Here is a 27,823-nt window from a genome sequence, read left to right as displayed (position 1 = left end):
GTGAAGGAATAAACCACCAGACGGGTCCAACCCAGCAGTTTTGGCAAAACTCCAACTGGCAGGTATAAAAATGAACAAAACAACCAAAGAACTTCCTGTTTCTGGCGCTAAATGTTGATGTCTGAGTTGCAGCATTAAGTATGCAACTTATCCTGCTGATGTCTAATCTCCTTTGCTGGACTTCCTGTCTCTGACCTCCATCATCAACTTTTTCCTGAGGCAGGAAGCTTGCGCTGGGTGAATGTAAAGAAGAGGCGGAGGAAAGTCTCCATAAAATTAAAAAGGACGAGTAGAGGATTAGAAAAAGAAGAGAGGAAGGAGTTTAAAGGTCAAGATCCCAACAAACAAAATTAGCAGAACAATAGGAGTGGAGGTGAATGGGTTCGGCTTGGTCTCTGAGTGTTAACAGGCATGTTGCATTATCTGTTGACGTGTGAAATAACCAATCAGAACATGATATATGAAAAGGTTGCAGACATCTTGATGTCAGGGTAACGATGATAAGGCATGTTGCATTTGTAATATTAGTTTTCCAGTGATAATTATCTAAACATGATCATTTATTTTAAATACAAGTAACACTAATTCAGTTAATGTTGTTTGCAGTGTGTTAAACTTACATTTTTACTGTTTGGAAAAGAAGGAAGCTTACAGACCCAAACAAGTGAAGAAGGCTTACTGAAGTTCAGCTAAAAGGTAGCATTGCTTATGAAAACTAAATGAAGGAGTGAGACAAGTGGTCTATTTTAATGAAAAATGTTTGGAGGCCATCAACATTTTGGGCCTGTAGGGATTGTTTCCATTGTTGCTGCTGGGTTTTAAGAGTATGTGTAGAATGTTGTCTAGTGCACTTAGGATACTGACAGTTGATAACTAGAGGAGCACGGATTTCTGGTAAGTGACTTTCTGGTGTCCCACTGACTCCAGTCTGAAAAATGTAAGAATCATTTTATAAACAGTTTCACCACTGTCAAATTTACACTGGGCAGATTTCATTTAAAACTTAAAAGCTTTTGTTAGGCTACAGTGTCCTTTACTGAACAGTAAATAGACATAAAATAGGGACTGGACCGTTTGCCCATTCTGGGCAAATGGGCCAAACATGGGTCAGAATCAAACCTCTGCAGACAGCACGCACACTAAACCACCAGAGACTCTCAGCGTCTGCACAGAGCCATTTTTTAAATAAAAGTTACTCTGATGAGAAGTCCAGCAATGTGTAATCAGTAATGCAAATCATAGTGAAAGACAAGATCTGAAGAAAGCAATAAATTATATTGTCAGACCACTTTTCATACAAATAAATGAACAAAGTGCTTCCCAAAGGGTGAAAACAGAGAGACTTTCATAAAAAACAAAGAAGAGGTAATGAAACTAAAACTACCATCTATAAAACAAGCACAATAGCTGAATTAAAAGTTTTAAATGTAAGTGCAGGACAGAGTAGAGCAGTGTTTCCCAACGCTGGTCCTCAAGCCACAGTGCCCTGCATGTGTTGGATTTTTCCAAAAATCTGAATAAACTTGTGAAGTACTATGGAACAGATGCAAAATTTTCCTATTTTTAAAGCAGATTGCAGTTTTTCAAGGTGACTTGTGAAATTCAGAAAAGTTGCAGGGATAACTCCAAAAACAGAATGGCAAGAAGGAAGACAGAAAAGAACTAGAGTTTTTTTCCCCCCTAAAACTGTTTTGTCCTTTCATGGAATAATTACATTAGACTTCCCTTTGGATCTGTCTCAACAGAGAAGAAAATGCTGAAAATATTTAAAACCACTTTTTTTTTTTACTTAATTGATTTCAGAGGAGAGAAGTAGCTTCTGTCTTCATCTGAAAATTAGATTAGACTAAAATATTCATTCAGACATTCAGCTTGACCTCACCCTAGTCTATGGTATTTGCTTTGTGTGACTCTGATCGTTATCTGGCGACATGTGGGTCAGCAGATCAGCCATACACACACTCAAGCACACCCACGCCCGCAAATGCACGCCCACACCCCCCCCCCAACACACACGCAGTCATTGAAGGGGTTTTCAGCTGCTTTCAGCAAGGCTTTAGGCAAAACAAAAGGTAAATTAACCACCAATTCCTCTGCTAATGGCTGCAATGACATACACACATAAACACACGGTCGATGAATCTTCGAATTCTTCCACTTTCCTATTAGTCCAGTTTCAAATGACAAAATATAAAAGCAGAAGCAGATTTGATATTGCAATACTCAAGTACTGATCTTATCACAACATCTGATGCCATATTTAGAAATGAAGTCAGACTAACAAAAGTATAGAGTTATGAGCAAGTTCTGATATTTTAAGTACTTCCAGTGCCACTGTGTACTGTTAACAGATTATTTACTTGACTTACAAATGGTACAACAGACTCAGCAGATAGAAAATAAACATAATGAAGCTTGAGTAGAAATAGAAAGTCTCATTTTAACATAAACTGCAGGTCTTTGTCGGTGTCTGGTGCATTTTCAGTCATCATTGTTTTTCATTTACTGAATGAAGAACCCTCCGATAATAAATTGAAGAGTAGCCAGAAATCTTAGTCCAGTGAGAGTAGAGTTACTTCATAATATTACTCAACTCAAAGTAAAAAGTCAGCACAGGAAAATTTCTCCTATAAGTACATGTAACTGAGTAGAAGTGTAACTAGTTATTGCCCAGCTCTGCAGAGATTGATTTATTATCTGACTGCTGCTATAAGTGTGATTGTTATACATATTTGTTTAATATCATTATTGCTACATTTATTTTCTATTTAGATTATTGCTGGTTCCTTCACCAGGGGCCGACTGATATAACAATAATAATAATAATAATAATAATAATAATAATAATAATAATAATAATAATAATAATAATAATGTGTTATTATTGTCATTCTAAACTTTTGTCTTAGTTCCATCTATTAGTAGTTTTCTCTTATTATCATGGCCTGTTGAAACTGTTTCGCCTGCTGTTACCTTTTAATTGACATTTTCAGCACTTCTAATCTTATTTTTTGTTTTTTAACATGTCCTTGAAGTGAAAGCAGAAGTTCAGCCTACAAAAAGTATTTACCTTACATTTTAGGTAAATATCATCTGGAAAATGTACGGTTAGTGCAACTAGTCCAAAGAAGCAACAGTTGGGACTCTTTAAAAGACACAGTAATGTTTAACAACCTCAGTTGTGAGTGGACGTAGGAAGACTGACAGTGTGTAATTTCCTACCACACACTTTTATGCAGGTAGTGGGTTAATTGGAAACAGACATGTGCATGTGTGTGTCTGGAGAAATGTTCTTCCCTCCTTGAAAGCTTTTCAGCAGACAAGAGCCACGAACTGAGCCACACACTAACAGTGTTAGCTGATTTGTTGCAGACAAGAGGCTGAGGCTGTTTGTTTTGGAGATAACCTAATGCGAGAGGTTGACCTCTGTTCCTCTCAGATTTGGATTACTTGAACAGGTTGCAGAAACGGATAGACATAGGAGACATTTGAGTTTCTCAGATTCAAATAATGATTTAACATGAATCAGTTATGGCTTTGATCTAAATTTAGAATTCAGATTAATGATTATAGTGAATCATAGAGATGATGGTTTCAGGTCTGGGAGTATCAGGGTCTCATCTTTGTTTATTGCAGATGACATTTTCAAACAGTTCACAGTTGAGTTATGTTATGTGTAGTTCCCAGGTGTTGGCAGGCAGAAGATAGGTAGATAGAAAAGTTGGAGCTTGATCTGCAATGATGAGGGCATTAAGCTATGCCAAAAGGCAGAACTATCAATTTTCTGGTCCATCTATGCTACAAACCCCATATTTTGTCCTATGAGATATGCACTGTCTCTCTTATGGTAATATCACTGATTAAAGTTCTGTCTGTCCTGGTGACCCAGAGCCAACTGATGCATTTATAATTGTATTTATATTAAGCCAGGGATGGCAGAAAGGTTTATTTAACTCAGTCCTGTCAAAACTGTTATCTTCAGGGAGAGAAACAGTAAAACTCTGAGCAATGGAAATAAATCCTTACAGACTGATTCAAAGTATTGATGTTGTCATATTATCAAGTTTAGTTTTAGTTTTTTTCCCTCTTATTCAAAACATTCCTGAAGATGCATTTTATTCCCTTTGGATCATTTCTCTTACAGCTGCTGTAATGTATGCTTTAATAGCAGAAAAGTTTACTGCAGTGCTGTGCTTTCAGCTCCATGAATGCTGACAAATACCAAAATGTGCAGTTAGTGCAACTAATCCAAAGAAGCAACAGTTGAGGACTCTTGAAAATATACAGTAATGTTAAACAACCTCAGTAGTGAGTGGACATAGGAAGACTGACAGTGTGTAATTACTGTCAGTCTTCAGTAATTAAAAAAAAAGACAGGTCATTGTTGGGAAGCTTAAGATGGTTGATGTTATAATGTTAAGACACTCAAACGTTTTAGGCATAAATACAGATAAAAACCATTGCGAAGTCCTTATCAGGTCTCAGAAGTTGGTAAATCGAACTTGAATGAAACATATTTACAAGCAGATAAGAGAACCAGTTGTTGCTCCACATCAATTTGGGACGAGCTATAAGGCTACTTTAAAACTATTCATCCATCATTTTGATGTGAGAGAGATTATTTAATAGTGTAAAAACATTTAAGACAGCTACAGTCTTGAACAATTTTGTGAAACTTTTTATTAATGTTTTAAATTGTCCCTTACGAAGACATTTGAAAGTCCAAATTTTCTTGATTCCTTTCCATTTTATTCAAAAGTTTTAGCTAATTTTGACTGAGCCACTGAGGAATGACAGAAATGAGACTCTATGGGAGATTTGTCAACCTCTGACCGTGCGGTGAAAGATGAATCTCTCTGTAATTATATTTAAACTGACAGCTGGAATGCGAGGTTTTGTCACATTAAAAACAGACTTCTGGATTGTGTTCACTTCATTGCTAGTGTACTCACAGAAGCTGAATTTTCTTCCACAGTAGACATCTATGAATACTCTCGAGGACACAAAATAGTTATTTTGAGGACATCCCCAAGGTTATTCAATGCAATCATAACAGGGCATACTTGTTACTGTCAGGGTTTATTGTCTTATCTGTGTTTCTGTTTCTACTGTCAAAAGGCCAGACCATACGTCACCGTGATCGAGTTCAGGTAGATCCAAGTGCTCCAGGCTCTTGTCCCACTGGGATTTAGCACATTTTCCGAGTGATTTAAGGTTCCAGCCTGCAGCTCGTGATGAGTTTACACAGATCTTTGGAAGGGCAGAGGGGGTTTAAGTGATGGAGAGGCAGTGTCATGTTTCTGTGAAAGCACTGAGTTTCCTCAGGGCAGGAGGGCTTTTCTTTGTGTCAAGTTGCAGCTTATTTGCATGTGGCCCTCCTCCTTATTTTTGATTGGTCGGCTCCCCTGCTGGCATGTGGAAACACATATCCAAACTTTCTCACTTGGAGGAAAACTTCCCTGAGTTGAGGATGAACTGAGAGGCAGGGACGCCAGCAGCTGTGAGTAACAGCAGGCAGACAGAGGCTAGAGGTTATGGGGAATGAAATGATGATATCTTCATTCTGGGTTTCTGATATGTTTTTTTCTAAAGCAACTGGAAGTTTTCTTTTATAGCTTTGTGTTTTTTTTCTTTTTCGCAAAACTACATATTTTCTATAGTTTTGTGGCTGTAGTCAGTTTTTGTAATATAATTTTTTTATGACAGAAACTAGTATTTGTTAAAAATATTAATACTTACTATTAAATTTGCTTAATTGATTTTTAATAGAAAAAGTTAATTTACCATCTTATTTATTGTCAAAAAAAAAATCAGCTTAGTCAGTGTATAAAAGGTAATTGTTACTCTATGTCACTATGCTGCTGGCTCTGCTTCCTGGTTCTGAGCCTTTCCTCTGGGACTCTCTGCTCTGAGTCATCTTCAATAATTATCCATTACCGGGTTTGGGAGGAGCAGCCGTCGGGAACTCGGGTCGGCCGTCTGTTGGACGACCTCCGTCAGAGGGATGAAGTCGGCCCTCTGGAGGATTTCCAGGTGGTGGAGCAGGTAAAGGCCCTTCCTTTCTCTGTCACGGCTCGAGATGGGGTCATCTCCACCCAAGGTCGACTGGACAGGGAGGCGCTGTGCCGGATATCAGACCTTTGCGAGGTGGCCTTCAGTGTTCTCTACAGAAAAAAGAGGCTCTGTGAACTGCCTCAGGATCCGTGTTGAAGTGATGGACCTAAACGACCATAGTCCCAGCTTCCCCAACACCACACAGGAGGTGGAGATCTCAGAGACTGCCCCCCTTCGCATGCGAATCCCTTTAGATCGAGCTGTTGATCTCGATGCAGGGCCCAATGGCCTCCAGACCTATTCCCTATCAGTCAATCAGCACTTTGCTTTGGATGTGACAGATGGTTCAGGTGGGTCAAAACAAGCAGAGCTGGTGGTTATCAAAGAATTAGACAGGGAGGTTCAGGACTCTTTTGACCTGATCCTGGTAGCATACGATAAAGGGAGCCCACCAAAGTCCGGGAGCATGTCTGTCCATGTTGTGATTCAGGACTCAAATGATAACAGCCCAGCTTTTGAGGAGAGCAGTCCAACTGTGACTCTAAGTGAGAATACACCCATTGGGACAACCATCTTCAAGCTTACAGCAACTGACCCAGACCTAGGTGCCAATGGTGAGGTGAAGTACTGGTTCAGTAAACACACACCAGCAGAGTTTCAAAAACTTTTCCATGTGGATTCACAGACTGGAGAGGTGATTGTAAAGGCTCCTCTGGACTATGAGAGGGAGCCATCCTTTGTGCTCAACATACAGGCCATTGATCATGGTCCCAATAGCATGCCAACTCACTGCAAGCTACATATCAAGCTTGTAGATGTAAATGATCACGCACCAAGAATTAGCACAAAATGGCTTTCACCCACCTCAGCTGTCCCCACTGTTAGGGAAGGAGCTCCGATTGATACGTTTCTTGTACTGGTGACAGTTTATGATGCAGATTCAGGAAAAAATGGAGAAGTGAGCCTGACTATTCAAGAAGGATCAGGGCCTTTCCGTCTTAAATCCAGCGATAATTTTAATTATTTGATTGTAACAAATGGCTCCTTGGATCGGGAGAAGGTTAATAATTATAACATCAAACTCATTGCTCAGGACCATGGAAGTCCATCTTTAGTTACTATTGAAAACTTGCCAGTTTCTGTTCTAGATGAGAATGACAATGCACCAATATTTCTCAACTCTATTTATAAGATTTCAATTAAGGAAAACAATTTTGAAGAGGATGCAGTTGTTGAAGTCAAAGCCAGTGATGATGACCAGGGACTCAATGGAAAGATTTCTTACAAAATAAAGAAACTTACTGACCAGAAAAGTTTCTCCATACACCCAACAACTGGAATCATAAGGGTACTCCGAAGCTTAGACCATGAGGAATCTCAGAGCTACTCTTTTATAGTTGAAGCTGTGGACTATGGGCACCCGCCACTAACTGGTTCGACCACAGTCCAGATTAATGTTGAGGATTTAAACGACAATGCTCCAGTCATCAAGGAACCAAAACCGAGAAACGGGGTGGTTTCTGTGAGCATCCCTGTGAATGCACACAAAGGGGAGATTGTGACCGAGCTTGGAAATGACACAGAAGAAAAACCCACTTCTCTGCCGATCAGTCATTCAGTTTTGGATGGATTCAATGGCTTTCCTGCATCAACAATAAAAGCCGAAGATCCAGACTCGGGACTCAATGGACAGCTAAAGTACATCATTTCAAATGGAAACACAAATGGCTTGTTCTGGATGGATGAAGATACAGGGCAGCTTTTTATAAATGCCACCAATGCCACAGAGCTGATTGGGAGAACTTTTAAGATGGAGCTGTCTGTAGCTGACATGGGCACTCCCAGCTACAAGACTGAGGCGACTCTGGAGGTAACTTTCATCAATCTCCAGGACCACTTGAAGAACTCTTCACCTGGAAACCGAGGGCAACTTAGCTTTACTATGATGATGGCCATCTGCTTGGGTGCCACATGCCTGCTTCTTCTGTTGGCCATCGCGTTGGTGACAACATTTTGCCGACCCTGAGAAACGGGACAACCATGCTTACAATTGCAGACAGGCTGAATCCAGCTACACCCGGCATCCTCGAAGGCCACAAAAGAACATCAGAAAATCTGACATCCAGCTAATTCCAGTGATCCGAGGGCGCAAAGAAGAGCCGTCTGAGGAAGACAGTGAGGTCCAGCCTCTCACTCCTGCTCCACTACCAGAAGATCAACAGACCGAGAGAGAGTATAACTTCATACCATCGGTTATAAACAACAACTTCCATTCCCAAAGCTACCCAGAAGTGGATTCCCCTCAGCATGTTGGCCATCACTGCAAAACACTTAGGAAACCTGGAAATATTGAACTTGATGGGAGTTTGACCCTGACACCAGCTACATCATATCAGACCCTCTGTAAAACCAGAAACCCTTCCTCGTCCTCTTCTTCGCTGTCACATTTTAGCACCTTGAAGCGTAATAAGCTGCACCCAGAAAGCGAAGAGTCACGTCCTCAGCGTTCGACGTCCCAGGCGACTCTAAGGAGGCCGAAAATGTCAGATGGTCAGCAAGATGCAGAACACCAGCAAATGCTTCGAAACCTGGTTCGTCTCTCCATGGCTGCATTTGGAGACACCATCGAGCTTTCCTCAGCTTCCCCAGAGGTGCAGGTGAGTTGTAGCTTCATCACAACATTCACTACCTCAGAGATTCTTGTTTCTATCTGGCTATCTGTCTGTCTGTTTGTCTGTCTGTCTATCTATCTAGTCATACATTTTTCATTTTTATGATAACGTGCAAAATGGGAGTAAAACTAACTTGTAGTGTCTTATCTAAACTCTTTGAATCATACCTTTAAGCTTTAACGATCTATTATAGGTTCAGAAATAACATTCATGGCAGAGCACATCAAGTTGAATTGATAAATATGCCCATCTGTTTGACATTAAAGACTTCGCTAATCCACCGGATGATTCTTTAATGTCTTCTTATTTACATTCTCTGCTGTAGCTCAAACATTAAGGCTAATGCACGGCTGCTGCTGCTCACTCTCATTTAAATGCCATTTACTCAGATCTAAAATCTGTGTGATCACATTTATTTTAACATGTGCTTACAGTTAGTGTTCAAGTAATTAAGTGTCCCCCCTGCAGGCTTTGAGATTAATCTGAAGTGAAGTCCATTAGAGAGCAAAGATGTAGGCCCCACACCCCCTACCCCCCACCCTTCGTCTCTTGTGCAGACAGAGCAGCTTCCCTTCCAGCAGCCTCCATCCTTTTTCTACCTCCTGTATGATGGCTTATTCAGACGCCCTAAAGGCTGGAGTAAAGGGAAGGGAGGGGGAGGGGGAATGTGACTAGCTGATGGATCACCATGAAGCCTAAAGCAGCCAGCATATTCAGGTACTCGTAGTGTCACAGAAAAAAATGCCCCCTGACTAACTGTGACATTCGTTTTCTTACTGAATATCATGTATCTGACTCATTCTGAAGCCTGGAGAAGGAGGAGGACGATGGGGGTTGGAGTCAGCCAAAGTAAGCTGTGATGTGTTTGTAGTGTAAGCTAAAACCGCCCTGACACGCCACTCTGTTGCTGATAAATGACCCCCAAATCACTTTTACTGAAGAGCGCTGCAGCAGGAGGGAAGAAAAACAGATCAGTCTGAAAACAGCTCAGATCCACAATCAGAGGAGACGCTCAGCTGCAGACGCTAAGTCTGCAGGGAATTAACAATAACGTAACACACTATAAATAATATCTGAGGAATTACGTGTTATATGAAAACCATTTATTCATTTTATTTCAGTTAGCAGCTGATTTAGCACTCAATACAAATGCCTGACTTGTAATTTTTTAAGTGGTTTTTATCAGTAGCTTGTTCTGAAGGTCTTTTAGAGATTAGCAGATTTTTTACACTGATGTGACTAGTGCCTGAAAACCTTACATTACAGTTTTTACCAATGTTTAGTCCACTACCTCAGAAATCATTGAGGAATAAAGGGGTTTCAGATGTCTTAGGCAATGATTTTATTTTATTTTTTATCAGAAACTATGTAACAATAATGTACAAAACCTATAGTATGTTTAATGCTTCCAAACATAAATAGAAATGACTTAAAATAAAAGTAGAAGAGCGCCCAGTGTTTTCTATGGTTTGCACAGACCTTTAGTAATTTTCCTATAACTTCTGAAAACGCAGTGATGGGTTTCTAAATTATTTTGTTCAATTAATGTGAGTGTTTGATACTTCACAACTACTTGACCCTGATTCTGACTAAACTTTTGCTGTTTTGTCACAGTTAGTTTCTCTATTTCTAGTTGCTGTATTATATGCTTCAGATAACATTTTTTTGACTCAGTTCAAGTTCAGACACGTTTTTTCACTTTCATCAGACCAAAATGAAGCTCTTCAGTCCATTTGCAAACTGAAATCAGACTTTTTATGTTGCTTTTGTGGAATGGCTTTTTGTCCCATTTTGTATATCAGTTTTTTCACTGTGATTAATGACACAAATTCAACCACCATTTTTACAAGGCACTTTGCTTATGCTCTGGAGTTAATGCCCACATTTTCCCTGAAACACATCAGTTTTTGGGGCACAGAACTTGTCTCCATCCTAAAGGGCGTGATGGCTGCAAATACTCATGTTTTGAATATTTGCAAAATAATTCTTGGGACAGATAAACATGGTTTCTCGAGGGAACTAGAAATTGTACCCTAGGATGGAACAGACTTGTTGAGGTTCACGATTCTCTTGTTGATATCTTGGCTCATTTATTTCTCCTTTTCTGTGATGTCAACACAAGGAAGCAGTGTGTTAGAAGTGCCGCCTTGATCAGTTGACAGTTCAGTGTGCAAATCTCTGAATATAATCTAGACATTTCAATTAAAAGTTTTCAAAACGTCATATTTTATTGGGTCCAATAAAAAAGTTTTGTGACTGTTTGACCAGAGTAGAAAGAGCGCTGGCATCTAAAGAAAGACTGTAATTAGTTCCTTAATTAATAAAACTTAATTACTGAAAGTTTAACTGAATTTTATAGGAAGTAAATGTTTTAACAAATTTAGACCTCGTTGAGGTCTAAAGTCACCACCAACGCCCAGCAGACAGAGGACAAAGACTGCAATGAGCCCCAAAGCCCTCACGTGATTTTCATCAGACAGGAAGAGGCTTTCTTAGTTTGTGCCAAGCTTTGCTTTCTTCCAGAACCCTCCCAGTCGTCCCAGTTGGCACTCATCACACCTCAGATGTTTCTCTCCTCCCTTGAGGTCACAAAGGAAGAGGCCTACTGGACGGCCGGAAAGTCTGAGACTCACTGTTCACCTCCACACAACACACACACTAATATTTCTCTGTCCATCCTGGAAGGAAGCCGAGCAAGAGAAGAATGGGCTTTTACGTAGAGGCCATTTCCTGTCACCACAGTGGCATGCACGTGCAAAAACACACAACAATCATGGTTACAAAAGTCAAATATGAGTATACACACTCACCTTTGCTAGTGTGTGTATTTTTCCTCTCTGGAGAGCAGTGTGTATCCGCTGCATAACAGAGCTGTCAGCAGAAAACTGCGAAGCAGTGAGATGGACAAATGAGCTCGGTTCTCACACTGTAACTCTGAAACAAAGCAAAAGAAAGTTCATCTAAATAAAAGCTGCACTCATTGTTTAACTGGTCAAAACCTCAAGCATGCTTGTTCTGTCTGATTAAATGCAAAACAGCACAAAACTTATCAATAAACCTGACTGACCCCATCATCACATACTTAGTCTGAGCTCTAGAGTTTGACTTTTGTCTCTTGTAAAATTATATTTATTTCTTTTTCAATGTGACCTTCTAGGCTGTCATGAAGATGCTCCAAACTGAAGAAAACCATATAAAATCAGATTTAGAGGAATCTCTCCATTCCGCTCCATTTTAAACCTGCTCCTTCCAAATGCGACGCATCACTACGAACATCTGACCATGGTGCAGCTCTCTTATCCTTTAAAGTGCTTTAAATGTTTCACATAATTTGACTTCAATCATGCTGCACCTGACCAGTTATAAGAGGTGTGACTGACCACTTCAAAAAGTACAAATATAAAAACTAAACCATATCTGAGTTCAACAATAACAATATTAAAATACTAAAATATAAATATAAAAATACTTTTCATATACTTAGAATGTGTTGTATTTTTTTTGGGTTAGGATAACCTGAGAACTCGAGAAAAAAATAAAAAATGCTGAAATGAGAGAGATTCATATTTATTATTCCCTTCTGTTTCTCTTGTCTCCTGCAGCAGATCTCTCAGCTCCTCTCCCTGCTCCGTCAGGGTCAGCTGCAACCAAGGACAAACTTCCGCGGAAACAAGTATTCCCATCGGAACGGCAGGTATGTAAGAAATTTCCCCTTTTACCCTCTGAAGTTGATTGTTATTATTAGTTTTTCTTTTAAAAGACGAGGTCCAGATTTTTCTAAACCATACCCCTTGCCTGAGTAAGCTGCAGGAGTTCTGTCTTTGATTATTATCCAAGTTATTGTGTAGGCACATCATCTTCCTGGTTGTAATTCATCAAATATCCTTTAGGGGTTAGAAGCTATTGAAAACCAAAAAATCAGTTACTTAAAAAATAAAAATATCACACAATGAAAACAAGAATAGAATTTTAAATTAGAAATTTTGGCCTTTTGAACAGAACATGTACTTAATATATGTTCACTAGCTAGTTTTCAATTAGTTGCAGCTCTGTTGCAGATTGGTATAAATATAATCAGGCTGCTGCTCTCCAGGAAGCCCAGGTCACTTTATTACCAGCCTTTAGTTCATCTGGACGACTGGGTCTGGTGTTTCTCATCTTCACAATACCCACAGATTCTCTTTGAAGTTTTTGTTAGACAAGTATTTTGGCCAATCAAGCATGATACTGTGATACTGTCACGCTTTTGACAGCTTGCGCAGGTGTTAAGTCCTCCTGGAAAATAAAATCAGCGTCTACATAAAAAGTGGTCCAGAAATAGCTAACAGACAGCTAAATGGACTGAATTTATATCACACTTTTCTAGTCATACTGACCACCCAAAGCACTAAAGCCATATTCATCTATTTGCACTCACAAAGATGCACACATTTATATACTGATATGCAGATTAATAGGCAACATGGGTTTAAGTGCCTTACCCAGGAGCACATGAACATGTTACAGGAGGAAGCTGGATTTAATGTTGAACAAACAAAACAACCACTTGCAATCTGAAGTACTTGTCTTGTCTTGACATTTTACTTAATAAAACAGAGTGGACCAACTCCACACTCTTCTCTCCTCATCCAGACTCTTTAGAAATTGATTTCTAAATAAAATATAAACTTACTTTCATCTGAAAAGAGGGCTATGGACCACCAAACAAGGAATCCAGTCCTTTTATTCCTTGGCACATGTAAGGAGCTCAAGATGTTCTCTCAAGCTCAGGCTTGCCATTAGAAACGCCAGTAAAATATTCATTTATATACTTAGGTACAACACTCATTGAACAGTTGCCTTCTTTAGAAATTTTCTTTTTTTTCTGGTTCACATACTAAATAATTTTTTTTTCTTAGGTACAAGAAGTATTTATCAAAATTACCTGAGATAAATGCTTTGAATACATAACTGTGTGTAAATAATATGCACTAATTTTCACTTTTTAGATTAAATTACTCAAATTAATCTACTTTCATTGGTATATTGTAATCTATTGAAATGTAGCTATATAAGGAGATAAAATCCTCGCAGCACCTTGCAGGTCTGCTGTGTCCTCCTGCTGACCTCTGAGTCCACTCAACCTTGAAACCCTCAGAAATCCAGCAGGAAAGATTCAGGATTGTGTTTTTTTTTCTCTTTTCTTTTCATCAGCTGAGGTTTGTGTTAGCGCCAGCTGGCTGCAGGTCTCAGGTTGTGATCATCGGTGCGCTTTCAGATCAAACGAGGATTCCTCTGTTAGGACACACTGACATTAAAGGAGAATGCCACCAATTTAAAGAACTTGCAGATGTTTTTTCATGAGTTGTTGTGATGGAGATTGAAGTGTACTGCAGAGGAGATCAAGTTTTATTGCCTGCAAGGTCTCTTGTATGCTGCTGAGGTAAACTTTAAAATAAACATTTTCAAAGCCAAAGTATGGACTGCACGTACAGTTGCTTTGTTATCTCTCCTTCAACCTTTAACTTTTGTTTATACTTTCAGTGGTCAAAGACCAAAACTGAAACAGGTAAATCCCTTCCGCTGTAATTTCTGACCAACTGACCTGCTGAGACTGAAATAACAGCAACAGACAAACAGGACAAAAAGGCAAACAGTCAAAGTCACAGGAAGAGTGTCTCGTAACCTCAGAGAGTTGAAGTGCTTTTGTGCATGAAGGCAGGTTAAAACGGCTTTGTTGGAGTGATTCAGATTTGCTGACAGTTACCCCTACCTCAGTGTTGATTAGAGATGAGATGTGAGCTGACGTCACCTTGATGCACACAGTGCTTCAGTTTGCACACACAAAGGCCTTCCTATACTCACGAAGACCTTTGAACAAACTTGTTCTTTATCAGATTAAAATAATTCTTTTGTCTTTTTATGAGCTCAGTCTCTTCAGGCTTCAATGAGAGTAAAAAACCTAAATATCACCAAGAGATCTTTTATCCTGCTTGTCATTTTGTGTGGTTATAAATGATTTGTATCCAACAAATCATTGGATTGTTCATCAATACAAGAACAGTAAACTTGTTTTTGGCTGCAGTTGCTGGGTAGACAAATCTTTGAAGGATGATTGCATGCTAATAGGTTGCTAAAACACGGTTTGATTGACTTTTACTGGAAAAGTTGATACAACTTGAACTGAAAAGAAATAATGCTTATTGTAAAGAAACGCATTATGTAAACATCACAGTAAACACTTAAATTACGATGGATGTTTCAAGTAAAAACCAAAGCAACAATTAGGGAAAATAAACACATTTTTTTGACAAATCTTGAATGAATATTTACAAAATGAAAGCGAATGTACCTTCTAACTAAAGTTAAACATTAGTTTTTACTGTATAACTTCTGTGATTTTGATACATTCAGTCGATTCCCACTTTTTGCAGTATAAATAAAGTTAAATAAATTAACAAAGATACCTGCGAATGAGAATATTCATCTAAAACAGATTTCAGTCAAATTTAGTATAATTAAAGGGGTACACAACTACTGCTGGTTTTAGCTACAGCTGGCTTGAACCGTGCAATTTATGATATTCATCTGGTCCATTTAATTACCTAGTTTTGCTTCTTTTTTTAAATGTCATCCAACTGTTGTGCAATTTCCAAGGATCTTTATTCCATTTCTGTTCACTACAGATAAGAACTTTTCAAACTTTAGTTTTTTCAATTTACAGGATCTGGATATTTGATATATTTGATTTTAAAAATGGGAAATCAGACGAAATTAATCAACATTTTCTTATATTTGTCTGCAGATATGGAGGTCACGACTGCTCAGATTGGCAGAGCACCAAAGACAGTGGGCATGGAGAGAGTGAGGCTGGTGATGTGGACTGGGAAGCAGGAAGAGACTCACCCATAGATCCACAGCTGGAAGAAGGCCTCAATAACCTGCTCAACAGCTCAGGTAACATGTTATAAGATACATTTAAAAAAGAAATCACACTTACAGAAGATGTTAGCACAAACTTAATATGGTATGTTATAAGTTTAAGTTCGCATACCCAAAACAATGAACATTATTTGGTATAACAATAATTTCTTGGGTAATTCTGAGTATAAGCTGAAGATATTAAGCATATTTTATTACCAAGAATTTATTACCAAGAAACCGCACTTTAAAAAGCCACTTAAAGTGCGGCTTTTTCCAGAGACATGAATGAGTGTTCTAGTTGTAGGTCTTCAATAAAATGTATTATTTCAGCTGAAGAGTCATTCAAGTAAAATAAAGCTGATGTCAAAGCTGACTGTCTTTAAACACAGCAAAAGTGGATTTTGTTTGTAATGTTAACAACATGAATTCTACCAGTTGTGAATGTTATCAGTTCTTATGCCTATTTTTGGTCTGATTACTTGCTGTTTTATTGTTTTGGTTCAATCTTTCTAGGGTTTTAAAAACCCTGGGTCAATGTAAAATCCCCAGATTAAAAATGCAGTTGTCTGCACGGGTTGTGACATACTTTGGCTCGTGCAGACAACATACAGACTGCTCTCTTACAATCAGCATGTCAAAAAGAAGAAAACAGGAAGGCAGCAGGAAATAACAGGAAAACAGTGTTCCTCTGGAATCTCTGCACCCATTCATAACATTTTTCAGATTCAAACTGATGATTGTTTTACTAACCACATCAACAACACCAGATACTGTGTGTGACGCTGACAAAATGTACAAAGAATTAATAAACAAAATAAAAAATAACTGTCAGTTAATATATAGAAAAGTGGAAGACTAATAAAATATGTAAGTTTTTGCTATTTCCAAACCACTTTGATGATTTGTGTCCCATTATCAAATTGCCATTTTATGACAAATTATTCTGAAATTCATTGCCATATGAGTATGATGGTGAGTATTGCAGCTGGACAATGAACACAGCATATATGGATTTATGTGAAAAAATTCCCAAAGAAACAATATTGCAGAACCAATTGGGAGAGAAGAGTTTTTCTTGTATATTAAAACTGTAAAGTTTTTGTGTCTTCAACCTGGAAGGAGATCATTAGACATTTGTGTTTGGATGTATTGGCGAGTCTTCATCAAACTAACCAACATGCTTCAGCTGCTAAACCTCAAACACACTTGCAACTCATTGTTTAGCCTGGACTTTCTCAGTGGCATGAAGAACACAGGCGTCTGAGTGCACACAGTTCGTGTGTTAAACAGTTTCTTCCTGGTATTGTGGTTTGGAGGCTGCAGGAGCCTCCAGGCGATCAGGGGGGTTTACTGCCTGATGATGGCGGGCCAAGCTTCACTTTATGACTCGTCGGAAGAGAGAGAAACAAAAGAGTGAGTGGGAGTGTGTTTTTCTTGTGTGTGTGATGGTTGACTCATCTTTTGGCCTGAAGGGGCTGAAATGAGTGTAATGCACACCTGAGACCTGAGATCTAGCAGGTTGTGTTGAAAGCTGCATTATTCTACAGCATTATTCCTTTTCCTTACTTGAATGATTCACAGACAAAATTTGCCTCTTTCTTTACATTTTAGGGTAAAAATATGTGTAGTTTAGTCTAGTCAAAACTCCAGACAGAGAAACTGTTGATTACCAAAATTAAAGGCTATGTTGAACTTATTTTACAACCAATCAAACACTGAATGAATGATAAAAATTTTATATCTGAAGAATAGCCTAAAACTTTGAATTTCTCGTCCTTTAAGGATAATTTGTATGATGAAGGATTGTTGTGTTAATGCTGCTACACAATGAGTGGAAAGGAGAAGTTTGAAGGGGAAGGGGTTAACTCAGGGGCGGTTTAAACCACTCTGGGTGAAAACGTCAGTGTGTGTTTCTGTGTGTGATGGTACATTACAGTCCCCTACATCTGGTTGTGGTTAGATGAAGGAGACCAACAGTTTTTGATTAGTCAAAGCTGAGAAAGATTTTAATCAATTACATTCATTTAGTGGCTGATGGGACAGCCTATTTCTGGATTTTCATACAGATGCCATAGTGCAATGAAATATGTAGTCTCTCCTTATTGTGAGGAAAACATCTGTCTAGGTTTACAAACTATTTTTCACTTTTAAATGTCTCATTTATTAAACACCAACCTCAAAGTCTGTCATTGTGCAGCGAAGAGCCAAAACCCTCCTCTATTATAAATGATTAATCTCCACATAAATAGTATCAATAATACAAGTGAAATTAATTTGGTCCACAGTGTAATTAAGCACATTTTATTTAGATAACACTTTTCACAGATAAAAATATAACCATGCTTCAGAGTGTAGCATAAAATATGTAAAGTTGAAGTGAAAACCTAATTTTAAAAAAATTCTCAAAATTAAAAACAAATATTTGAAAAGGTAAGAGATGTAGGTGCATTGTGTTAAGGCAAAATGGACAGATGGATGGATGGATGGATGGATGGATGGATAAATAGTTCATTCAATTCAATTCAATTCAGTTTGAAATACCATAATCAACATGTCATGAAAACATAAGCAGCAAACTTCTCCCAGCAGAAAATGTCCTTCTGGCTTGTTGTATCAACAGAGTATAATCTATATTTTGTGACTAAACATGAAATCTGTATATATAAAGTACAGTAATAAATTAAAATTAGTGTTACAATGTTTATTACCATTAACCAGGTACTGAACAGACTTTTCAGTGTTTTGTTTTTATTGGTCTGATGCAGTATTCAAAACTTAAATGTGTTTTCATTGGCTGTGGGCAGAATATCATCATAATTAACAGAAACCAAACCTTTAAAATATCAGTCTGAGTATAATTAATCCATATTGTATTTAAGTTAATGAACTGAGTTACTAATAAATGAACTTTTCAGTAATTTAATGTATTAAATATGTTCATTTTTACATGATGTATTACAATAGAATATAATAAAATGGTTATTTTATTCCAGTAATTCTATTCAAAATATGAAAGTTCTCTATTTCATAGATTCATTAGACACATACTGATATATTTTATATTGCCTTTATATATACAATATATATAAAGGCATTTCTATTACAAATTTTAATCCAATAAGTGATTTGATCTTAGATTTTTGTGCAGTTAACTTTGAATGTCCAGTAGCAGTATTTTAAATGAATATCTCAGAATATTTTCAGACAGTAAAACCTAGAAGATTATTTTTAGAAAAAGACAGGGTTGCATAGAGCTAAATCTGACTCAGTGCTTTTCATACTAGAACAGATTCCAGCTACATGTCAAGAAAAACTTTCATGTTTTTCAACTAAATTAGATCAGATGAAACCTAAATAGCTTAAAGAGGAACTCAAGCTGTCACAGCAGGAAGAGCAGCACATAAACAGGATGAAGTAATGGGGAGCAAGGAAGAAGATTAGGAGATTTAAACAAAACATTAGTGAATGCATGAAATGAGCCATATAATCATCTGTGGCCCGCTTGTTTGTGAGTCAGAAGCTGGGCTTGCTGTAGTTTTCCACGCAGACACACCCAGTGTTTACGCCTCTTAAAGGGACTGAACTCTCCGGCTGCAGGAGGTTTGTTGCTTCAGTGAGGACGTGATGTTTAATGCATGCTCAGAAGAGGAAAGGATGCCAGAGATGGCAGGAAGCTCCTGTTAACATCAGCCAGATAAAACCCCTGTGTTGTTTCCTGATTTTCCTGCCTTGTTCTCAGCGAGGAGGCACATAGAAACCAGCAGGGCACATAAAAGGGTACTTTATTTCAATTTGACCAGCTCTTGTAGAGTTGGATGTGCAACAAACTCAGATTTTAGTTTTAGTTACACAACTACAAGGAGGTGGAGAGATTCTCAAAAAACTCTGACTAGTGCCGGTACTTGCATAAATAGTGGCCTAGAATGAGGCTACCATTGTCCCACAGTGTCAATAAATACTCTTCTAAAACAAAGTCAATTCTAAAAAAAAAAGATAACATAGAAGAAATCACTAATGTGATATCACTTTATCTGGGAAATAAGATTTAAAGCATGCTGTTAATTCTTGTGTTGATCTAATGTGTTCCTTATATCTATAAAAAACATGAAATGCTGCTGTTTGCCTGCTTTAATTAATAGAATACAGTTTCCCTAAATCTGAAACTGTGTCTTAATGAATTTTTGTTTTGCCTAAATTAACACGCTTTCACATGCAGTTCAGGGCTCCTGGACTGCATAGTCATTCAATTTAGTATTAAATCACACATTGCCTTCCAATAACTAAACATGCATGTTAGCTTTAATATTCTAATCACAGTCAGATGCCTTCCACATGTTCACCTTGCTGATGAAAAGAAACCTTTGACTTGGTAAATAATCTTAACACTTCGAACTGTTTTCTGTCAACAAAGTGTTCAGAATCCCAGTAGTTGCACAAAATGTCTTTCTTTTTGTTTACAGATGATGTTTTCTCAGAGATCAGTGACCCCGCCTGGATGGCCAGGCTCTCCCTGCCACTCACAGCCGATTACCACGACAACGTCTTTGTCCCCAATGGTCCTCCGTCTCCTGAAAGCGAGCTTCCGCCGCGGGATGGCCTGAACTCCACCTCGTCATTCTCCACCTTTGGTAAATGTTTCAAAAGCTACAAATTAGAGTTATTTCAAGATACAGTATCCAGTCCCCTAGAACATTTCTACATATTTTTCTTCAACTGCAACAACCTTTAAAGTATTTTATTGGGATTTTATGTGATAGACCCACACAAACCAGTGCAAAACATTTAAGTGGAGGGAAAGAGATTAAAACACAATCTTAACAAATAAATATCCAAAAAGTGTGGCATGTATTTTGGATTTTATAGCCATGCTTAATGCATGCAGCTGAAAGTTTTTTCACCCTCTTTGCACATAAAAAAAGGGATAGTTTTAATGCTTTTTTTTTTACATGTCTTAATACTAGTAAGATTGGACAATGTACGAAAGCAATAATTATCAAATAAAATGGCGATTCAGAGTTTGATTTAGATCCTGGCTTTATTCAAATTCATTCTGCTGGGTGTCTGACAGGTTGTAGTCCTGCTGGAAGTTACACTTCAGTCTCAGTATTAAGCCTTTAACAGCAGTTTTGCCCTCTACTGCCATCCATTGTCTCATCGACACTGATAAGCTTCTCTTTTCCTGCTAATGAAAAATATGTCCCCACCGCCTGATGCTGCCACTACCATGCTTCACAGTGGGAATGTGCAGAATTAGTTTTTCTTACTTGGAAAAAAATGTAAGAAAAAAATATACAATTTCCACTTCACAATTGTGTTCTACATTTGTGTTGCTGTATCACATAAAATCCTAAACTGTCACTGATTTGAAGAAGTGGAAAAACAGCATCAGCCACTGTAAATTGTGAGTTCACTCAGTGGCATATATGAATCCAGACTGGTTAAATATTAATTTCTCATGTCTTGTATGTATCTTATTGTAAACATGCTTTCCATTCAGTGCTGGCAGGGAGAAACTTTCCAACCTCTCACTCTTTTTCAGGTAAAACTCCAGAGAAAGATGGCCATCTGGGCGGAGCTTTGCTGTCCGAGGTCAGCACATTGTTTGAGATGCTGATGACTCAGAAGGCCGACGCCCACCCAGGCCCTCGGCCTGACGTCCTGTATAGGCTGTCAGCAGCGTACCGACGCTCTCTGGGTCTGGACGCGACAGCAACAGCTGGAGGCAGCGCCCAAAAGAACTGCTCTGAAAAGAGGCCGGCCATGGCTGTGGCCTCAAAACATCAATACCAATGACTGTTGCATGCATTCAAACATCGCAGAAGACTAAACAGAGTGGGGACCAGAATGACAGAAGTGTTGGGGTTAAAGAAATTAAAGTATAAAGCCATGAATTGAAAATTAAGTAACTTTAAAAGCTCATTTTCAGTAGTTCTGTGCAAATATCAGGGAAGACCCAAGAATGCCTTCAGAGTGGTCAATTTTCCAGCTTTTGGCTGATTGCTTAGCAGAGTTAAAAATCCAACTTTCTTTATTATTACCACTAATGTGGAACTGAAATAAAGCATGTGTACTTCTTTACTTAAAAACCTTTTTTATCTGTAGACTCATGGAGAATGAGGTACGAGGTGTTCAGTTGGTTGCAGACTGTAGTATATGTTGCTAGATGTCACTGTATCACACACTAGAGCTCACAAATGCAAAACAAAAATAACCGAAGATGAGAGCAGCAACAGTGTTATTTTACATTTTTTAACCACTCTACTGGATTTACTGTTAAATAAGAAGGATAAAAATTTACAGAGTAATTATATACACTTGTTTAGCATCGTTTTTAAGAATGTAATAGCACAACCAAAAAAGTGGGGGAAAAAAAATCAAGATAATTTTTACAAGTCATTGATTCCTGAGTGGTATTTTAAATACTAGAACAAATGGTTGGAAAATAATATGAAATTCATTGACAATAAGTCAGTTATGCACAACAAATAATAATTAATCCACAAAAGTGTCTGGTTCTAGAAATCAGAACAATATTAGCTATTTTTATTTTAATCTTTAAATATTTGGTGCCACATTGAACTTTGCGCGGCTTTTTTGTCTTATATAGTTTTTAGCTTTCAAAACATTTTCATGGAAAAAGGAGGCAGTTTGTCAATCGCAATGCAGATGAGAAAAGAAAGATATTTTTTAATCTACAGAGGATATCAAATTAAAGAGCTACATTTTTCCATTTATATCAAATCATAGATACATTTTATAATTACAAACTGTGACGTTTACTCTTTGCAACTGTTAATTTTCCAGTTACAGAAAACACTTTTTTCATCATGCTGGCTGTTTGAACAGAAATAAATCTGGCTTAGATTTGCATCTAAAGGATTGAAGCATTTTTGAAAGGAGTGAAATCTTGCAAAATGTTGCTTACAAAGCAGGAAAGGAGGCAGGTGATCTCTGTCTGTCAAAACCTGATAAAGTCCAAAGGGGAACAGAGGGAAATGTTTTCATTTTCTTTTTCCTCTGAACTAAAATCGAGCTGAAATCCGAAAAGAAGAACAGGCCAAAGATTGTGATTGTTTAAATTCCCTAAAAGTGTCTTACATGTAGTTGTTTCTGTTGATCAAGCAGCACTTTGTACATATTTTTTGTTAAACTTTTCTTCAGTATGAAAATGTATTTTAAATGGAAACTAACTTTTGTAACATTTACAATAAAATGTGAATCTTTAAACTCTGTCCATCTGAACTATAGAAGAGCCAGTTTGCATAAACATTAACATCTATTTCTATTACAGAGACAGCCGCTTTCCTTTTGGCTTTCTCACTGGGTCATTTCAGGTCAAACAGGGTCACTCGGTCTCGTTTCAATTGACGAATGGTCAAGACCCAAATGGACCTAAATGAAAAACTCTCCAGGGATTTAGAGATCGAGTCCAGTCTATTTGTTGGAGCAGTGCGCCCTCTGCAGTTCAAAAAATGCTGTTACACTCCATGAAGATGGCAAAAATGATCATCCACACAAAAGGAAAACACTATTGATCACCTATTTAAAAGTAGCTAAAAAATTAAATAGGAAAGCAAAAAATCTAACAAATAAATAAAATTGAATATTTCTGATTAGCATGAATCCAAAACCAGGATTATATTTTCAAACATATTTGAATCTATCATAACTTTCCTAATGACAGGGAGAAGAACCAACATTTTATTTAAATATTCAACAGCCACTGCACCCAAATTGCCACATTCAAGTTTGATTGAAATTTGTAGCAGATCACTTGGACAGGCAAAATGACTTCTGAAGGTTTATGATCTGGCCTAAAATGTACTTGGAGAAGTCGAGTCTCAAGGTTCCTTTATCAGCCTCCAATAGGAGAAATTTCTGATCAAATAAAAAAATCTTAAAACACATATTTATCTTCACTCTTCTTCATTCAGTCTGCAAACACGCATTCAAACTGGTTTTAGAATGGATAAAACAGGCAAACATTAAGCTTCTGATTATGTTTAAAAACTATGACAGAAAATCAAACCCTTTAATTGAATTGTATAAAATCTGGAGAGAAGAAAGGTTGAATATTCAGTCAGTCTACAAAAAGTGTATGGCTTCTCTGCGTCTTACTTAGGGACAAGTAATCGACATTAGTGGGACTAAATATATATGTTTAAGAGTTTATGTACAATTTAGTCCTCTCTGGATTAGAAAATATCTACAGCATGCTGAAAGTTATGTGTTTTATTCAACATTTGTCTCAAAAATGAAGCAAACTTCTCACGGGAACTTGTATTTATCCCAGTATATTGACACTGTTTTCTAACTATAAATAGGCAAAAGAAGACACAACTAACAGAATTACAAAACTAGAAACTATGGAACTTATGAAAAGCTTTTTGTTCATTAATTAAATGGTATCAAGCATTACTCTGCATCCTCTGAACACCATTAAGAGTATGGGCAGACATGTTGAACAGTGAATGAATGCTTTCCAGTGTCACCTGGTTTCTAATAAACACCACTGAAACACCACTTCTGTTGCCGCTACACATTTAATAAATATGAACAAACATTTTATAGGTGTCACCTGTTATGGTAAAGATGAGACAAATTAATACCAGGTGTTTTTTAAGCCCCAGGCCATTAATTTACACTGGTAAGTGGCCGGATGATAAAAAGTCATCTAGTATTTATTTAGTACAACTATACATTACATATGCACCCAAACATTTGCTAAAACTGTCTAACAAGCCAACAAATGTGCACTTTTTTACACAAAAAATGTGATTGAGCCCTAATTTCGAAGATTATTGAAGGGTCTGCACTAACATGAATGTTTCAAGGGAAATAATAGAATTTCCTTTGCAGTAAGAGAAAGAAAATAAAGTTTATTTTTAGCCAGGTTAATCAAATACGCAAATGAATGAGGCAGTTTAATCACATTAAATTACAATCAATACAATTCAAAATAAATATTTCAAAAATACAAGAACGAGAACATTTTAAGCTGAGGCTAATAGTGTTTAAATTTGAATAAAAATATAAACAGACTTGACATAAAAAATGCTCTCTTTGATAAGCAGGAAACCCAGTTCAGACCCACCAGAAGAGACTGGAAGCCACTAAATATGAGAGAATCATGAAAGATCCCATAGTTTTCTATATCTCACTCATTGATTGCTGGAGACCCTGCAAAGATAAAAATGTTAGATAATCAATGGCTAGATGGATATCTCATTTTTATAGCAGTACATCTGCTAATTAGGTTGACAAAGTTATTTCAGCAGCTCACTACCAAAGTATCACCTGACCAATAACTATACACAGTTGATCATTTCTGGCAAAATACAGCAAAAACATTTATATCTGATTAAATATCTTGTTTATGTCTATTAAGCTTTTAAAGGTCTTTGCAATCAAATGATCTGCAGATTATTTCTGAGCAGGGAAATCTGAACAGCTTCTCCCAGAACTTTTTGTTTCGGATGCATAAACTGCAGAGAACAAATCCAAAATGCTCTCTCCTGAATATCCCTGGTTGTTTGCCGCTGTTTCTATGACCGAGTGTGTAATTGGAAGGAGTTAACTTCTTTCTGTTTGGCTTTAGATATGCTACTGGAACATCTACTAACCTCTGTGCATTTAAAGGAATCTCAGTCTTCAGAGGAAATATTCATTTAGAAGATTATACCGGCCTAGCCTGAGCAGCAATAACCTGCTTCTTTCATATTCCAGTCGAAGAACAAGCAGGAAGGAAGAGACAGGATAAATCTGGAAACTGCTAATGCGCTCTCTACTGTTAAATGTGCCACATGCGAGCTACTGAGAGACAAAGAAACCAAAAAAGTCCAATAAAAGCTTGATTAAAAACAACATCATTATTTTCTTTGTAAAGAGCAATAATGCGGTCAAAAAAAAAAAAAAAAATCAAACATAAATGTGGTATGTTTGCGCTTTGAGTGAACCCCAGGAGGTTAAAGAAGGTTCACCTGCTGTGGAATAATCCACAGCCAAGCCATCCCTAGATACATGCAAACATCTAATAAAAAAGCAACTATGGAACAACAAGTGTTTAATATTTTTCAACCTTTGCTAAGAAATAGAGAGATGCAGACAAGAATTGTTTGGAATAAGAAAAAAAACAATGGTGCTTCATTTGCACACAAAGTATTTTGGATTGTTTTCCTTCATTTTTATTACAGCTTTACATCAGTTATGCTGTAGTATATCGGATGTTCTTTAGTTATTGTCAGGCGTCACGCAACGTCTTTATTTGATTCCATCCACGATGCATCACACGACGCCGACGTTTTCGGTCTGTGCTTGCAGAACCTGAAAGCAAAAAGAACAAGTGTAAGTAAACCATTCAGACAAATGTTAACTAAACTGTGCACCCATAATAAAATATATGTCTAAATAAAATTAATAACTTAAGCTTATAGTAAACTCTAACTAATGTTAATGTAAATTAAGAAAAAATATCTAAATAAATACTAACATCCACCACAGGAGGCACAAACAGCAAAAAAAAAACCTGCTTTTCAAATCTTCTTGGTGCTGTTAGATTTGGCATTTTTTTAAACATTTAAGTTGAAAAAGTTATAATATTCAGGAAATGAAGAAACATCTGTAAAGGGAGAGAAAGGTCAGATGAAACTGTCGTGTATTTAAACTGCAAAAAATTCATGCTCTTATGTGCTGTATGTTAGTTGATTAAATGATTTTTGCCACAGCTGCAAGAAACACTGGAGGGCAGCAGCATCACACAAATGAACAGCTGCAGCATCAAAAGTCTGATCCAGATGATTCTAGTGCAGCTGAACAACAGGAAATGATTGATAATCAATCATATAGAAAAAAATATGCTTGAGAAACATCTCATTGGTAAGACAGGACAGGGAAGAATATCTGTGCTTCTCGTTTTATTGAGCTGCTTTTCAAATAAACGACTGTAAGAAGACAATCCGCACAGATATTCCTGTCAGCTCCCTGCTGAGCTCTGCAGACGCACAGAGCAGTTTACAGCTGTTACTGCAGGAGACAGTATGCACATGACACGGCGCTACTGAAGCTGAGCTTTTTCGACTGACAGTTGTCTTGGATGTCTGTGCATCAGTGAGAGGAAATAAATCCGATTTGAACACATCAAGCTCAAAATTTTGTGGACTTAAGTTGTTGAGTTTCTGAGCAGTTTAGCTCCTCTGGAGTCAATTACAGTACTTCAAATTGGGTTTTATGAGAGAGACAAAACCAAATTTTGCCAAAGTTTAACAGGAAAGAAGAATCATATGCAACTTTTAAGTTTTATCCAATGAAAATCTAAAAAAAACTGTTGCATTTATTTGTATTCAGCGCCCTGCATTATGGCACCACTAAATGAAAGTGGAAGAAGTTTGCCTTTAGAAGTTCCACAATAATTAACAATACTTCAGTACAGCTATTCTGTGAAGAACTCTGAAGTTTGTGAGAGAACATTAATGAACAAAAGGCATCAAGACCAAGAAACAGGTCAGGGAGAAAGTTGTACAAAATGTTATATTAGGACTATTAGGGTTATGACACTCTGAATATCTTGTAGATACTCAGGCCAGCATTGACAAATGGAAAGAGTATGTGGCAGCTACAAACCTAGGTATGGTCATCCGCTTAAACTTACAATCTGGGCAAGAACAGCATTAATCAGAGAAACAGCCAAAAAAACATTTGAAGATTGGGTTAAACTTCCCCTTTTTGTAAGCTGTACATTGCTTTTGTGGAGGTAAACCATTACTTTACAACACCCTGATAACTTCAATAATAATACAATGGGGATGGTTCTCTTTTCTTCAGACAAAGCAGCTTGTCAGAGTTCACTTAGCCTGTTAAAAACCAGCCCCTTGTTCTACTCTACTTACTTCAATATTCAGAATACTGAGTCGCTATACTCTAATTCATTGCAGAAATAAGAACCATACGCACTCCCCACACTGCAGATTTTTCAAATTGGATGCATCAAGATCACCAAATCATCCACACTGGTGAACAACCATCATCCAATGGTTGTTCACCAGTGGAGGATGGTTGTTAACCATCCTCCACTGGTGAAGAGAGAAGTATCGAGCTGAACGAGGCATCAGTTAAGGTTAGTTCAATATTTGGAAGGCTGGACCAATACGAACTGGCTTTGTTTACTTCATCCACTCCTATTTCTAAAACTGCTGGCA

The 27,823-nt window shown here is 37.5% G+C and overlaps 1 protein-coding gene across 1 annotated transcript; it reads left to right on the top strand.

The window, feature by feature from the left end:
- The first annotated feature begins 5,447 nt into the window (after positions 1-5,447).
- pcdh12 (protocadherin 12) lies at positions 5,448-23,536 on the top strand. Its single transcript, XM_032555304.1, is given in 8 exon segments — positions 5,448-5,873; positions 5,875-6,177; positions 6,179-8,074; positions 8,076-8,711; positions 12,329-12,420; positions 15,511-15,662; positions 20,090-20,257; positions 21,169-23,536. Coding segments are annotated over 8 exon segments (3,519 nt in total). The 5' UTR covers positions 5,448-5,855; the 3' UTR covers positions 21,423-23,536.
- Positions 23,537-27,823: the final 4,287 nt, after the last annotated feature.

The sequence above is a fragment of the Xiphophorus hellerii genome, chromosome 23 (assembly GCF_003331165.1).
Source record: "Xiphophorus hellerii strain 12219 chromosome 23, Xiphophorus_hellerii-4.1, whole genome shotgun sequence".
Classification (NCBI taxonomy): Eukaryota; Metazoa; Chordata; class Actinopteri; order Cyprinodontiformes; family Poeciliidae; genus Xiphophorus; species Xiphophorus hellerii.
This window is presented reverse-complemented; position numbering and strand designations above follow the sequence as displayed.